The following is a 17562-nucleotide window of genomic DNA, read 5'->3' as shown; positions in this document are numbered from 1 at the left end:
TATATCAAAATGATGCAAGGTAGGAAAGGCATTTCAAAAGGACTGAGGCTTCTGTTCACTGAGAAAGTCTATAGCCTTAAATCTTGTCCTTAAACATTTAGACTAAAATGTAATGTTGAATTATGGAGCACATTTGCTGTTTACTAGAAAATAGACAGGCAGGGAGGGTCGGGACATAAAAAAAAGGGAGAACCCAAGTTATGCAGAAGATGCGCCAAGTGATAACAGGATGCTCTGAGGCAGTTAAGAACATTTGCCTGAACATCACTGAATCTGTGTAAAGGCAAATGTTCTTAATTGCCTCAGAGCATCCTGTTATCACTTGGCGCATCTTCTGCATAACTTGGGTTCTCCCTTTTTTTTATGTCCCGACCCTCCCTGCCTGTCGATTTTCGAGTATGCAGCAAATGTGTTCCGAGGAGTAGAAAAATCGATGTTTCGGGCTGAAGGGACTTTGTCCAAAATGTCGATTTTCCTGCTCCTCATAGAACATAGAACATAAAAAAATACAGCGCAGTACAGGCCCTTCGGCCCTCGATGTTACGCCAACCGAAGCCTACCTAACCTACACTAGCCCAATAACCTCCATATGCTTATCCAATGCCCGCTTAAATGACCATAAAGAGGGAGAGTCCACCACTGCTACTGGCAGGGCATTCCATGAACTCACAACCCGCTGAGTAAAGAATCTATCCCTAAGATCTGTCCTATACCAATCACCCCTTAATTTAAAGCTGTGTCCCCTAGTAACAGCTGACTCCATTAGCGGAAAAAGGTTCTCACTGTCAACCTTATCTAAACCCCTAATCATCTTGTACACCTCTATCAAATCTCCCCTAAACCTTCTTTTCTCCAATGAGAACAGCCCCAAGTGCCTCAGCCTTTCCTCATACGATCTTCCTACCATGCCAGGCAATATCCTGGTAAACCTCCTCTGCACTCGTCCCAATGCCTCCACATTCTTCCTATAGTATGGCGACCAAAACTGCACACAATACTCCAGATGAGGCCGCACCAGAGTCTTATACAACTGCAGATGCTGCCTGACCTACTGTGCTTTTCCAGCACCACTTACTTGCTGTTCTTGCAGACTATTCTACAGACCTTACAGACTGCCCCACTGTCAATTCTAAATAATTGGATCTTATGTCTTATTTGATTTTGAATCACAACCCTGAAAAGAAAGCATGTTTAATTCAAGACTAATGAATCAGTTTAAATGAAACCTTACGGTAATATTTCAGCTTCAGGTACAGAATGATTTAGTGCTCAAGGTAAAAAGCAGGAGTCTGCTCCTAGCTTAAAAATTATTCTAAATCTAACATTGAAGAGATTCTGACACAATCTGTTGGGAAGCCATTTTATGGTCAAAAGCTTGCCCTCCTTGTTAAGAAGTAATTTTGTAAAACAATTGTATCTGACATGTCAGCTGTGCAAGGTTATCTTATGACATCTCCCACTTAATTTAGACTGGTACTTCTCTATGATAGGAACTTATCTCACCAGCAGACATCTAACTCGGCTGTATTTGTTTTCCCCACTTGGATAGCTCAAGGCCTGTAAGAGTGATGAGTCAAGCGCACAAAGATCTGTCAATTAACCTCCCTTATCAATTATTGTCTTTCACTGTTATCTGTTTAATAAAGAACATGTAGTAGTTTTTGTAAACCTTTTGTTTAAAGGAAGTCTGATTGTGACAGTATATCAGAGTAGCCTGTGAGGGCTCTTAAAGGAAGAGCAATTACCCTACTCTCCTGGGTCATTAGAACCCAGTTAGTTGAGCTTTTTGGTATCAGTGTTATGTTGTAACAGTGATGCCTTTGGTAAATAAAGGGGATGACTAAAATTAAACTAAACTGTAAGAGGTTCTTTATTCCAGACTATCAAAGAGTACGATCTCCAGGATGAACCAAGAGAGGCTTACAGGTTGAGTCTACAAGGGATTCCCTGGGCTGTCTCAAATCTGTATTTTAACATCACAATATGCAAAAATTATTTGGATTCATGAATTAGAAATATAAGATCAATATTTATGAACAGCACCAAATTAGGGGAATAGTCAATACAGTGGAAGACTGACAAGATACAAAAGGTAACAAACTTGCAGAATTCATTTCAGTCTAGATTAATAACATACAATGAATTTTTGTAGATGGAATAAGGAGGCCACGTATGGTCACTAATCAAGAAGAAAAGTAGAACCTAAATGGAGTAGTTATGTATTAAGGGATACAAATTCTGACATCATTCAAAGTAGCAAAGTGGTTAATAAAGGTACAGATTTGGAAACAAAGTATTGATAAAAGAAACAAAAGAACTGCAGATACTGGAAATCAGATATAAAAACAGAAATTGCTAGAAAAACTCAGCATTTCGAGAGGTACAGCACGGAAACAGACCCTTTGGTCCAACCTGTCCATGCCGACCAGATATCCTAACCTACTGTAGTCTCTTTTGTCAGCACTTGGCCATATCCCTCCAAACCTTCCCATTCATATACCCATCTAGCTGCATTTTAAATGTTGCAATTGTACCAGCCTTCACCAGTTCCTCTGGCAGCTCATTCTATTCACGTATCACCCTCTGTGTGAAAAAGTTGCCCCTTGGGTCTCTTTCATATCTTTCCCCTCTCACATTAAACCTATGCCCTCTAGCTCTGGACTCCCCCACCCCAAGGAAAAGACTTTGTCTATTTATCCTATTCATGCCCCTCATGATTTTATAAACCTCTATAGGGTCACCCCTCAGCTTCTGATGCTCCAGGGAAAACAGCCCCAACCTATTCAGCCTCTCCCTGAGCTCAAATCCTCTAACCCTGGCAACCTCCCTGTAAATCTTTTCTCAACCCTTTCAAGTTTCACAACATCCTTCCGATAGGAAGGAGACCAGAATTGCACACAATATTCCAACAGTGGCCTATCCAATGTCCTATCCAGCCGCAACATGAACTCTCAATACCTATACTCAAAACTCTGACCAATAAAGGAAAGCATACCAAACGCTGCCTTCATTATCTTATCCACCTGCAACTCTACTTTCAAGGACCTACGAACCTGCATTTCAAAGTCTCTTTGTTCAGCAACTCTCCCTCGGACCTGACCATTATGTGTATAAGTCCTGTTAAAATTTGCTTTCCCAAAATGCAGCACCTCGCATTTATCTAAATTCTTCAAATGGAATAGAATTGAAGGTTTTGGGGTGTTTTTTTAAACATGTGAGTCATACATACATGGACAGAAAGCAGAGTTAACTCTTTCAGAAATGGTAGCTTGGAAAAGGATGCTATTTATGCAGAATATGGGGGTGTGAGGACGGGGCAGGAGTAAACAATAGGTGGAGATAGAGCCCAAAGAGAAAGAAAAACAGTTGGACAGACAAAGGACTGCGTAATGGTCAGCCTGGGAAAATGAACAGAATCATCATAGAATCCCTGCAGTTTGGAAACAGGCTCTTCAGCCCAACAAGTCCACAACAATCCTCTGAAGAGTATCACACCCAAACCCATTCCCTGTTACTCCATTTTTACCCCAACTAATGTACCTAACCTACACATCCCTGAACGCTATGGGCAATTTAGCACGGCCAATTCACCTAACCTGCACATCTTTGGATTGTGGGAGGAAACTGGAGCACCCGGAGGAAACCCATGGAGACACGGGGAGAATGTGCAAACTTCACACAGACAATCGCCTGAGGCTGAGAATCGAACCCGGGCCCCTGGCGGTGTGAGGCAGCAGTGCTAACACTGAGCCACCGTGCCACCCCAATATGTGCTAACTGGGATGATTAGTAGCTTACAATGGTTTATACATGGGAGAAACCCATGTTTTGATGAGACCAAGTGTATGCGAGTGGGAGAAAAACATGGCAGAAGCCTGACAAGATAAGGAAGGGGAATATGCATCTGGTGGTGGCAGCCTTCCACGGGAGGTGGCAGAAATGGCGGTTAATGAATCTATGGATTTGGAAGCTAGTGGGATAAAGCTAAGGACAAGGGGAACCCTTTTGTTGTTGTGGGAGGGAAGAGAGGGGGTCGGGCCTTAATTGCGGTTGATGGGGCAGACACGGTTGCGGGCCCTGTCAATCATGGTACTGGGGAATCCTCATTTGAAGGAGCAGGTGGATATTTCAGAGGTTCTCTTGTCAAAGCTGGCATCATCAGAACAGATCAATGGAGATGGAGGAACTGAGAGAATGAAATAGAGAAGCAGGATGTGAGGAAGTACAAAGTAACTGTGGGAATTGGTGGGTTTGTAGTGGATATTGGTGGCCAGATTATCCCCTGAAATGGAAACCGCTGTCGAGGAAAGGAAGGGAGAGGTCAGAGATGGACCTGATGAAAGATGAAAATTTGAATAAAATAGATAAACATTTCTAAATCTGAACAAGAGAGGGAAACAGTACAATGGTGTCATCCATATGCCAGAGAAAGAGTTGTCGGTAGGGGTCTCTATGCCCACAAAGAGACAGGCAAAGCTGGGGCATATAGAGGTACCCATGGCCACACCTTTGACTGAAGTGAGTGAGAAGAGTTAAAACAGAAGTTGTTCAGAATGAGGACAAACTCAGCCAGACAGAGGGCGATGGTGGATGGTGGTGATTCAGGCCTATTTTGTAGTAGAAAGTGGAAAGCATGAGGCAATGCTGATGGAGAGAGAGGTCGAGATTCTGAAGAAGGATTACTGGACCCAAAACGTTAACTTTGCTTTCTCTTCACAGATGTTGCCAAACTGCTGAGCTTTTCTAGCAATTTGTAATTGTTTCTAAATAACGTTCTGAATAATATTCATTTCTAAATTAAATATATTCTAAAACAAATAGGCTATAACAAACATTCACTGGATATGATATTTGACGCATATATGAGGTTTACTTGAAAGCTGTGCTTCCAAATAAACCTGCTGGACTATAACCTGGTGTTGTGGGATTTTTAACTTTGTATACCCCAGTCCAACACCAGGACCTCCAAATCAGAGAAGATAGGAAGCAAAGGCAGGCGGGGTTGGGCAAGCTAGGAGTCAAGGCCAGGGCAAGGACAGAGGAAGGTAATGCCAGACAGAAATAATGCTGGGGTAGGTAATTCCAGGAATTAATGTAAGAATGGACACAAAGATGCTAAATCAAGTCTGCAAAACAATGCAAGGAAACAGGCCTTAAAACTAAAATAGTATTACATTATGCAGGGTGACTTCAAGCAAGAACTTACGTCTTGCATGGACACCATTCTTTAAATAAGATATAAAGAAGTCAAAGAATGTAGAAAGAATTGTTCATGTGATGAGGTAATGAACAGAGATTGGTGAAGTTCCAAATGCTTTCCTTGGAGAAGTTAAGTTTGAGAGGAGATTTGTTCGAGGCATTCAAAATCATGAAAGAGAGGAGAAAATAAACTTTTCCTTCTTTATGGTCATTTAAGCGGGCATTGGATAGGCATTTGGAAGTTATTGGGCTAGTATAGGTTAGGTAGGATTCGGTCGGCGCAACATCGAGGGCCGAAGGGCCTGTACTGCGCTGTATCCTTCTATGTTCTATGTTCTATGAAAATATAGCAAGTAAGGAATATTTTAAGATTCCAAATTTACCTAACGTTGCTTAACATTTTAAATCAGGAATGCAAAAAAAAATTTCAAATTATCAATAGGAGTGATCATAAGTTTTCAATGATCAATAAGTATGTGTGTTACAGTTTCAGGTCAACAAAAAGATGTGCAATAGTTGTAGCTTATCAATAAAAAAACACTTAGTTGCAGATAGGAATCATGAACATTATTACACATAATGTTGCAATTTGAGAAGCAGGTTTTAGCTAGGCAAGTTTATCAGGTACCTGTGGTCGAGCAGTTAACTTTCCAGCTGAATGATCAATATCAACGCTGCCGATAGGTGGAAGTAGGGCATTGTGTCTGAGAGGCAGCGTTGAGGCAGAGAGGCGATCACTTGCTGTTTGTCTATAAGCAAAAAAGATTAAAAAAAACATTGTGAGATTTCATAAGGTCATAAGATGTAGGGAACAGAAGTAGGCCACTCAGCCCTGAGAGTCCTCAACATTGACTCCAAATCCCAGGAAGTTCCACGGCATCGGTCAAACATGGGCAAGGTAACCTCTTGCTGATTACCACATACTGTCCTCCCTTAGATGATGTTGGACATCAAGTGGAGGAAGCTTCTGAGGATGCAAATAGTACAGAATGTACTATAGGAGGGGGCTTCAAGGACCATCACCAATAGTAGCTCAGCAGCAAACTACTGATTTGATTTGCTTTGCTTTATTATTGTTACAGTACTGAGAGACAGTGAAAAGTATCGTTTTGTTGCAAATCAGACAAATCACACCATGCATAAGTACAGGGAGAAAGTGAGGACTGCAGATGCTGGAGATCAGAGTTGAGAGTGTGTTGTTGGGAAAGCACAGCATCCAAGGAGCAGGAGAATTGATGTTTCAGGCATAAGCCCTTCCTTGATACCCAGCAACATACTCTCATACATAAGTATATCAGGGTAATAGTGCAGAATGCAAAATATAGTGTTACAGCTACAGAGAAGGTGCAGAGAAAGATCAACTCTAATATATGAGGTCTGTTCATAAGTCTGATAACAGCAGGGAAGAAGCTGTTCTTGAATCTGTTGGTACATGTCTTCAAACTTTGGTGTCTTCTGGCGATGAAAGAGGGTGTAACCAAGATGGGAGAACAATATAACACAGGAACAGGACCTTCCACCCTCCATGACTGTGCCAACACATTTTACTCTTCCATACTACAAATGTCTTCACTTGCATCACTTGCACTTTGTATCTCTATCTTCCATTTCTATTCATGTATTCATCCAAATGTTTCTTGAATGCCATCACTTCCACCACCTCCTCTGGCACTCCAGGCACTCACCACTCTTTGTGTAAAACTCTTGCCTCACACATCTCTTTTATACATCCATCCTGAACCCATGTCCCCTGGTAATTGACTCCTCTACCCTGGGAAAAAGTCTTGTACTTTCCACTCTATTCATTCCATTCACAATCTTATAAACTTTTATCAGACTGCCCTTCAACCTCCTGCGTTCCAGCAAAAACAAACCCAGTCTATCCAACTTTTCCATCACAGCTAAAATCCTCCATACCAGGCAACAGAAACAAAATCAGAAGTTGCTAGAAAAGCTCAGCAGGTTTGGCAGCAATTGTGCAGAGAAACCAGAGTTAACATTTTGGGTACAGTGATCATTCCTCAGAACACACTTTTCTCCATACCTGGCAGCATACTGGTAAATCTTTTCTGTTCCCTCTCCAATGCATCCAGAACTGGTGACCAGAACTGTACGCAATATTCCATGTGTGGACTAACTAAAGTTATATAAAGCTGCAGTATAACTTGCCTATCTTTATACTCAATGCCCCTTCCAATGAAAGCAAGCATGCCACAAGCTATTTTTACTACTTGATCTACCTGCACTGGCGCCATCAATGATCTATGGATGTGCACACCCAGATTCCTCAGCTTATCAGTACTCTTAAGGGTTCTGCCATTCATTGTAAACTTCCACCTGTACTTGACCTTCCAAAATGCATCACCTCACATTTGTCTGGATTAAACTTCATCTGCTATCTTTCTGCCCATGTCTCCAAATGATCTATATCTGTTTTATTCTCTGATAATCATCCTCATTATGCACAACTCTACCAATCTTAGTACAGTTTCATAGTTTCATAGTAATAGAAGCAGGAGTAAGCCATTTGGCCCATCGAGCCTGCTTCGACATTCATTAAGACCATAAGAGAAAATGTTGGAAAATCTCAGCAGGTCTGGCAGCATCTGTAAGGAGAGAAAAGAACTGACGTTTCGAGTCTAACTGACCCTTTGTCAAAGCTTTGTCAAAGCTTTGACAAAGGGTCAGTTAGTCTCAAAATGTAAGCTCTTTTCTCTCCTTACAGATGCTGCCAGACCTGCTGAGATTTTCCAACATTTTCTCTTTTGGCTTCAGACTCCAGCATCCACAGTAATTTGCTTTTATTCATTAAGACCATGGCTGATCTATCAATTGTCCCAGCTCCTCCTACCGGTACTATCCCCATAACCCTTAATTCCCCTACCATGCAAAAACCCATCCAGCTGTGTCTTGAATATATTTAATGAAGTTGCCTCTACTTGGGCAGAGAATTCCATAGACTCACTACTCTCTGGGAAAAGCAGTTCTTCCTCATCTCTGTCTTAAATCTACTGCGCCTAATCTTCAGGCCATGTCCCCTAGACCTAGTCTCACCCACCAGCAGAAACAACTTGCCTGCCTCTATCTTATCTATCCCTTTCATAATTTTATATGTTTCTGTAAGATCCCCTCTCATTCTTCTAAATTCTAGTGAGTACAGTCCCAGGTGGCTCATGGTCTCCTCTCCCCTTATCTCTGGAATCAACCTAGTAAACCTCCTCTGCACGCCTCGAAAGCCAGTAAGGAGACCAGAACTGAGCACAATATTCCAGGTGTGCCCTCACCAACACCTTGTACAACTGTAGCAGAACCTCCCTTGCTCTTAAATTCAATCCCTCTAGCAATGAAAGCCAATAATCCATTTGCCTTCCTGATTACCCATTGCCCCTGCAAATCAAAATTTAGCGATTCATGTATGAGCACTCCTAAGTCCCTCTGTGCAATAGCATGCTGCAATCTTTCATTATTTAAACAATATGCTGAACTACTATTTTTACTTCCAAGGGGATAACCTCACATTTACCAACATTGTACTCCATCTGCCAGACTCTTGCTCATTTATTTAACCTATGTAAATATCTGTGCAGACCCTCGCATCCTCTGCATTTTGTCTTTCCTTCAATTTAGTGTCAACAGCAAACGTTACACTCAGTCTCCTCTTCCAAATCATTTATATATTTCATGAATAATTGCGGGCAGAATACCGAACCCCTGCTCACCACTGATCTCCACTGATCCCAACACTCAGCTTTCTATTAGTTAACCAGTCCTGTATCCAAGCTAGTACATTCCCCACAAATCTTATTTTATGGGTGAGTCATATATGCGGCACCTTATTGAACACCTTCTGGAAAACCAAGTAGACAACATCCACCTGTTCCCTTCCATCCACAGTGCTTGTTACTTCTTCAAAGGTTTGTTAAACATGACCTTCCCTTCCTGAATCCATGCTGTGTCTACCTGATGGAATCCTTTCCATCCAGATGTCTCACTATTTTTTCTTTAATGACAGCCTCCAGCATTTTCCTGACTACAGATGTTAACCTAAGTAGCCTATGGTAACCTGCCTTTTGCCTCCACCCTTTTTTAAATAGCAGAGTGACATTCGCTGTCTTCCAGTCTGCCGGGTCCTGCCCGAAGTTCAGTGAATTTTGGTAAATTACCACTAACGCATCAACTATAACTTCCGCCATTTCTTTCAGCAGCCTAGAGACTTACCTAACTTTAGACCCTCAAGTTTGGTCAACATTACCCCTTCAGTGATAACAATTGAATTGAGGTCCTCACCTCCCATCGTATCCTTAAAATCATTCTTTGGCATGTTAGTCACATTTTCCACTGCGAAGACTGACAAAGTCTTGGCTGTCATTCACTTTAGCCACCTTTTTCCGTTTTATATATTTATAAAAAATTTTCTTGCTTGTGTTTATATTCTGTACTAGTTTGCATTCATAATCTATCTTGCCTTTCTTTTTTGCTTGTTTCGGGGTTCTTTGTTGCTTTTTAAAGTTTTCACAAACTTCCTGTTTTCCACTACTCTTGGCTATTTTGTAAGCCTGAGCTTTTAACTGGATGTCTTCCTTTATTTCCTTGGTTATCCAAGGCTGGGTATTCCTACCCTTGCTATCCTTGTTTTTGACTGGAATATACTTTCCTTGAGCACTATGCAAAATCTCTTTGAAAGTCCTCCACTGTTCCTCAAGCATTCCACCATATAACCTATGTTCCCAGTCTAATGTAGCCAATTCCTTCCTCATCCTATTATAGTCTCCCTCGTTTAAGCATAACATCCTAGTTTTAGATGACACTATTTCACCCTCCATTTGTGCCCGAAATTTGATCATTCTGTGATCAATCTTTCCAAGAGGATCCTTAACTACGTGATCATTAATTTTACCAGTTGCATTACACAGAACCAGACCTAAGATTGCACGCTCCCTTGTATATTTGGTAACATGTTGTTCAAGAAAGTTATCACGGATGAGTTCCATGAACTCCTCTTTATGACTATCTCCACCGAATTGATTTGGCCAATTACTGTGCATGTTAAAGTCCGCCATGACTATTGTTGTTCCATTCTTACATACGTCAGATATTGCTTGATTGATCACCTGTGCTGCTATAGCAGTATTATTGGATAGTCTATAGACTATTCCCACCAGTGACTTCTTCCCTTTACTATTCCTGATCTCGAACCGAATGGATTCAACAGTTTGCTCCTCACATCTTATATTGTCTCTCCCTATCACCCTAATCTCACCCTTAATTAAGAAACCAACTCCATCTCCATTTTCTTTCTGCCTATCCTTCCTAATTACCTGATACCCTTAGATTTTAATTCCCAGTCATCATCAACCTGCAACCATGTTTCTGTAATGGAAAACTTAACAATTAGACCAGCTACATTTTCCTCCAAATCATTTATGTAGAACATGAAAAGCAGAGTTCCAAGCACTGACCCCAGAGGAAAACCACTAATCACAACCCTCTGTTCTGAAAAGCATCCTTCCACACCTACCCTCTGTCTCCTATGACTAAGCCAGTTCTGAACCCATCTTGTCAGCTCATAGAACATAGAACATAGAACATAGAAGGATACAGCGCAGTACAGGCCCTTCGGCCCTCGATGTTGCGCCGACCGAATCCTACCTAACCTATACTAGCCCAATAACTTCCAAATGCCTATCCAATGCCCGCTTAAATGACCATAAAGAAGAAGAGTTCACCACTGATACGGGCAGGGCATTCCATGAACTCACAACCCGCTGTGTGAAGAATCTACCCCTAACATCTGTCCTATACCTACCACCCCTTAATTTAAAGCTATGTCCCCTAGTAACACCTGACTCCATTAGCGGTAAAAGGTTCTTAGTATCTACCCTATCTAAACCCCTAATCATCTTATACACTTCTATCAGATCTCCCCTAAACCTTCTCTTCTCCAATGAGAACAGCCCCAAGTGCCTCAGCCTTTCCTCATAAGATTTTCCTACCATGCCAGGCAACATCCTGGTAAACCTCCTCTGCACTCGTTCTAAAGCTTCCACATCCTTCCTATAGTAAGGCGACCAAAACAGCACACAATACTCCAGATGAGGCCTCACCAGAGTCTTATACAACTGCAACATGACCTCAGGACTCCGGAACTCAATTCCTCTGCCAATAAAGCCCAGTACACCATATGCCTTCCTCACAGCACTATTTACCTGGGTGGCAACTTTCAGAGATCTGTGTACATGGACACCAAGATCCCTCTGCTCATCCACACTACCAAGTAGCCTACCATTAGCCCAGTAATCCATCATCTTGTTATTCCTACCAAAGTGAACGACTTCGCACTTAGCTACATTGAATTCCATTTGCCACATTTCCGCCCAGCTCTGCAACTTATCTATATCCCGCTGTAACCTACCACTTCCTTCCTCACTATCCACAACTCCACCGACTTTTGTGTCATCCGCAAACTTGCTTACCCAGCTTTCAAGTCCTTCCTCTAGATCATTTATAAATATAACAAAAAGCAATGGTCCCAAAACAGATCCTTGTGGTACACCGCTAGTAACTGCGCTCCAAGATGAACATAATCCATCAACTACTACCCTCTGTCTCCTTCCAGCCAGCCAATTCCTAATCCAAACCTCTAATGTATCCTCAATGCCATACCTCCGAAGTTTTAGCATTAGCCTACCATGGGGAACCTTATCGAACGCCTTACTAAAATCCAGATACACAACATCTACTGCTTTACCCTCGTCCACTTCCTTAGTCACCTTCTCAAAGAACTCAATAAGGTTTGTGAGGCACGACCTGCCCTTCACAAAACCATGCTGGCTATCCCTGATCACGTTATTCCTACCCAGATGTTCATAAATCTTATCCCTTACCATTCTCTCTAAGCTCATTCAGATATCATGTGACTTCTTCATCTTTTGTACCAGTCTGCCATGAGGGACCTTGTCAAAGGCTTTACTGAAGTTGAAATAGACAACATCAACTGCTTTCCCCTCAACCATCCATCTTGTCACCTCTGCAAAAAACTCGACAAAGTTAGTGACGGATGACCTCCCCAGCACAAAACCGTACTGTCTATTGCTAATGAGTCCATTTAATTCTAAATACATATATCGTGTTCCTGAGAATCTTTTCCAATAATTTCCCAAACACCAACATAAGGCTCAGAGACCTGTAAGTCTCTGCTTACCCTGCTACCCTTCTTAAACAATGGGACAACATTGGTTATTTTCTAGTCCTCTGGGACCTCACCTGTGGCCAAAGAGGATACAAATCACAATGCTCCAGCAATTTGTTCTCTTGCCTCTCTGAATATTCTGGCATAGATCCCATCAACACCGGGGGACTTATTTAACTTAATACTTTTTAAGATGTAGAACATCTCTTCCTTTTTAAAAGCAACTTGGCTTAGAGATTCGACACTCCTTTCCCTGAGATCGTCCTGCACTATATCCTTCTCTTCAGCAAATACTGACGCTAAGTATTCATTTAGGACCTCACCAGCCTCTTCTGATTCCAACATATTTTAGCTTCTGTGTCCTTGAATGAGCCAACTCTTTGGGTAAAAACAATGACTGCAGATGCTGGAAACTAGATACTGGATTAGTGGTGCTGGCAGAGCACAGCAGTTCAGGCAGCATCCGAGGAGCAGTAAGAGGGCCAACTCTTTCCCTGACTGTCCTATATAGGCATAAAAAGCCATGGTATTCTTCTTAACCTTCATAGAATCACAGAATCTCTGGTATGGAAACAGGTCCTTTGGTCCAACAAGTCCACACCGACCCTCCAAAGAGTAACCCACCCAGAACCATTCCCCTAACATATTACTCTACATTTCCCCTGACTAATGACCCAAATCTACACATCCCTGAAACACTATGCAGAACCCAGAGGAAACCCACGCAGACGCAGGGAGAATGCGCAAACTCCGCACAGTCACCCGAGGTTGGAATCGAACCTGGGTCTTTGGTGCTGTAAGGCATCAGTGGCAACTAGTGAACCACTATGCCACACTATCTTGTTAGTTAATGACTTTTCATGATGTCTTTTAACCCTCTAGTTCTTGCCTACTTTCTGTATATACTTCAAGGGCTTCGTCAGTTCCCATCCTCCTAGGCCTCACGTATGCTTCCTTTTTCTTTTTGACCAAGGCCATAACATCCCAAGGTTCATATAACATGCCATACCTATCTTTTGTTCTCGTAGGAACGTGCCACTCCTGAAATCTTATCAACTGCCAGAACTGAAAGATTTCCATATGTCTGATATGGATTTAACCTCAATCAAAATTCTCCAGTTCTTGCCTAATATTAGTGTAGTTTGCCTTCCCTCACCTGAGGACTGCTGTTGTCCCCATCCATGAGTATCTTAAAACTCATGGTCAGTACACCCAAAATGTACCCTCCTCCCCAGCTTCCCTGTTCACCCACAGCATGGTCACAAAGAACATAAGGAACCATGTCTGCCTAAGCTACAACAGAAACTACCCAGAGTGCCTTAGCCTTGACCAAACAAACAAAGTAAGATACTAGGCAGCAGACAGATGACTCGAGTCACTTCCAGAGACAGACTGACAACAGACTTCCTCGCACTCAGTAAGCACAACTGCTGCCAAAGCCCTAAGGCAGCCTCACTCCTCACCCATACTGGAACTCCACGAAGGATGCTCAGATTGAAAAGCACCAAGGTACCTTGCTTGTGGACTAACCACAATGGAAACCTATTGATGCCAGGATGAGAAACATTAGTACCTACTCTCACAGAGAATCAGAATCTCCTAACTCAATCATGGACTGATTGCTGCTACCGGACAGCTGATTGTCCTCCCATTGATTGTGTTTTACTCTTAATTGTACTGTAATTCACACATTACTGTACCCCTATAAAACTACCTGTGCCCACCCTTGATCTATCTACACAGACTGTCAGTTCTGTGTCAGCCTATTCAACTTCTCTTCCATATTGCTTGTAATGAACAGCTTGTCAATATCATGGACGGCATGTATGGGCGGCACTGTGACACAGTGGTTAGCACTGCTGCCTCACAGCGCCAGAGACCCGGGTTCAATTCCCGCCTCAGGTGACTGACTGTGTGGAGTTTGCACGTTCTCCCCGTGTCTGCGTGGGTTTCCTCCCGGTGCTCCGGTTTCCTCCCACAGTCCAAAGATGTGCGAGTCAGGTGAATTGGCCATGCTAAATTGCCCGTACTGTTAGATAAGGGGTAAATGTAGGGGTCTGGGTGGGCGGCGGGTCAGTGTGGACTTGTTGGACTGAAGGGCCTGTTTCCACACTGTAAGTAATCTAATCTAATCACTCGATCTGCTCTTCTGTGGTCTCTGTTCAATTAAGTAATTTCTCTGACAGAGTGTTCACATACTGTGTCAAGAAATCTTCTGGAATGGCCCTTACACATTCTGCCAGATCCAAGCCACTAGCACAAGTTGAACCTCAGTCAATATAGGGAAAGTTAAAATCACCCACCAGAACAACCCTACTGTTTTTAATATCTTTTCAAAATCTGTTTTCATCAACGTGCAGCCTATGTGTGCAACCACAGGAGATGGGGAGATACTTTCAGTGTTTACTATGGAGAAGGACATGAACGAGATAAAACGTGGGGAAATCATGAAAACTGTCCACATTTCAGAGAATGGATGTCTTAAAATGCAAAAAGATGGATAAATCCCAGTCCCTGATCAGGTGTATCCTAGGACTGAGGGAAACTAGGGAAGTTATGAGATCAGAATTGCACGCAATATTCCAACAGTGGCCTAACCAATGTCCTGTACAGCTGCAACATGACCTCCCAACTCCTGTGCTCAATACTCTGACCAATAAAGGAAAGCATACCAAACGCCTTCTTCACTATCCTATCTAACTGCGACTCCACTTTCAAGGAACTGTGACTCTATGACATCCTTATAAATCTTTTCTGAACCTTTTCAAATTTCACAACATCCTTCCGTTACGAAGGAGACCAGAATTACACACAATATTTCAAAAGTGGCCTAACCAATGTTTGTACAGCTGCAACATGACCTCCCATCTACTATACTCAGTGCTCTGACCAATAAAGGAAAGCACTCCAAGGTCACTTTGTTCAGAAACACTCCCTAGAACCTTACCATTAAGTGTATAAGTCCTGCTAAGATTTGCTTTCCAAAAATGCAGCACCTCACATTTATCTTAATTGAACTCCATCTGCCACTTCTCAGCCCACTGGTCCATCTGATCAAGATCTCGTTGTAATCTGAGGTAGTGTTCTTCGTTGTCCACAACACCTCCAATTTTGGTGTCATCTGCAAACTTACTAACTATACCTCTTATGCTCACATCCAAATCATTTATATAAATGATGAAAAGTTGTGAACCCAGTACCGATCTTTGTGGCCCTCCACTGGTCACAGGCCTCCAGTCTGAAAAACAGCCCTCCATCACCACCCTCTGTCTTCTACCTTTGAGCCAGTTCTGCATCCAAATGGCTAGTTCTCTCTGTATTCCATGAGATCTAACCTTGTTAACAAGTCTCCCATGGGGAACCTTGTTGAATGCCTTACTGAAATCCATATAGATCACATCTACTGCTCAGCCCTCATCAATCCTTCAAAGGATGTTGCCAAAGTTGGATGATTTGAGCTATAGGGAGAGCCTGAATAGGCTGGGGCTATTCTCTCTCGAGCATCAGATGCTGAGAGGTGATCTTATTGAGGTTTATAAAGGCATGAGGGGTGTGGATAAGGTAAATAGACAAGGCCTTTTCCCTGGGGTGGGGGAGCCCAGAACCAGTGGGCACAGGTTTAGGGTGAGAGGGGAAAAATTTAAAAGGGACTTAAGGGGCAACATTTTCACAAAGAGGGTGGTGTGTGTATGGAATGAGCTGCGAGAGGAAGTGGTGGAGGTTAGTACAATTACAACATTTAAAAGGCATCTGGATGGGTATATGAATAGGAAGGGTTTAGAGGGATATGGGTCAAAAGCTGGCAAATGGGAGTAGATTAGTTTCGGATATCTGGTCGGCATGGACGCATTGGACCAAAGGGGCTGTTTCCCTGCTGCACACCTCTATGACTCTATATTTTTTCCTCTATCTCCCGCTGCCTGTTGGCAGGCCTGTATTGTGATTTCACCTTTTCTATTCCTGAATTCGGCTCATATTGCCTTGATACATGAGTCCTCTGATGTATCCTGCCTCAGTACAGCTGTGAGATACTCCTTTACCAGTAATGCAACTCCCCACTCCTTTTACATCACTTTCTATCACATCTGAACCATCTAAATCCTGGGAAATTCAGCTGCCAGTCCTGTTCTTCTTTCAGCCAAGTCTCCATAATCGCAATAATGCCATAGCTCAATAATATAGTTATGTTGGCTGCTTTCCCAAGGAAGTGTAGATAGACTCAGTGAAAAGAAGTCTGGTTTTCATGATGGACTAGGCTGCATTCACAACTCTCTGGAATTTCTTGCAGTCCTGGGCAGAGCAGTTGCCATACCAAGCTTGATGTAACTGGATAGGATGCTTTCTATGGTATATCTATAAAACCTGGTCAGAGTCATTGTGGATATGCTAAATTTCCTGAGCTTGCTGAGGAATTGGAGGCATTGGTGTGCTTTCGTAATTGTTGTTTCAATGTGGATTGACCAGGATAGATTGTTCCTAGGAACTAGAAACTATCCACCATTTCCACCTCAGCACCACTGATACAAACAGGGGCATGTCCTCCACTCCACTTCCTGAAGTTGATGATCAGCTCTTTCATTTGCTGACATTGAGGGAGAGATTGTTGTCTTTAATTCATGCCACTAAGCTGTTGATCTCTTTCCTGTATTCTGTCTCGTGATTGTTTGAGTTCTGTTTCACTTTGGTGGTGTCATCAGCAAATTTGTAAGTGGAGTTCGAGCTGAAATTGGCCACGCAGCTGTGAGTGTATGAAGTGTACAGTAAGTGGCTGAGTACACAGCCTTGTGGGGCACCAGTGTTGAGAATTATTGAAGAAGTGTTGTCTCCTATCCTAACCAATTACGATTTGCGGGTCAGGTAGTTGAGGCTTTAGTTGCAGAGTGGGCAGCAGAGTCCTAGATCTCGGAGTTTGGAGATGAGTTTGGGTGGAATTATGGTGTTGAAGGTGGAACTAAAGTTGGTAAGTCCGACATAGGTGTCCATATTATCCAGAGGTTCGAGGGAGGGTAAAGAAGACAAGAGAATACAAGATGAATGGTTGAACTCTGGAAAGCACTGAAGATGTCCACCAGTCCCTTAAGGTGTCAAGGCAGGTAGGTAAAATGGTCAAGAAGGCATATTATGTGCTTACTTTCGAAATTTAAAAGCAAGGAGGTGTGCTGAAATTGTATAAA

The 17562-nt window shown here is 42.6% G+C and overlaps 1 protein-coding gene across 6 annotated transcripts in view; it reads right to left on the bottom strand.

Moving 5' to 3' along the window:
* Window positions 1-17562, bottom strand: part of LOC132835063 (primary cilium assembly protein FAM149B1-like) — a 209422-nt gene that overhangs the window by 26630 nt on the left and 165230 nt on the right. For all 6 annotated transcript variants that reach the window (XR_009647276.1, XM_060854323.1, XM_060854324.1 and 3 more), the window contains one exon: window positions 5828-5948. Coding sequence is in view for 5 of the 6 variants with exons in the window: in XM_060854323.1 (XP_060710306.1) it covers window positions 5828-5948 (121 nt within the window). In the remaining variant the exon portion in view is untranslated. The remainder of the gene's footprint in view (window positions 1-5827; window positions 5949-17562) is intronic.

Source organism: Hemiscyllium ocellatum, chromosome 43, assembly GCF_020745735.1.
Source record: "Hemiscyllium ocellatum isolate sHemOce1 chromosome 43, sHemOce1.pat.X.cur, whole genome shotgun sequence".
NCBI classification, from domain to species: domain Eukaryota; kingdom Metazoa; phylum Chordata; class Chondrichthyes; order Orectolobiformes; family Hemiscylliidae; genus Hemiscyllium; species Hemiscyllium ocellatum.
Note: the sequence above shows the minus strand (reverse complement) of the source record. Positions and strands in the feature narration are given on the sequence as shown.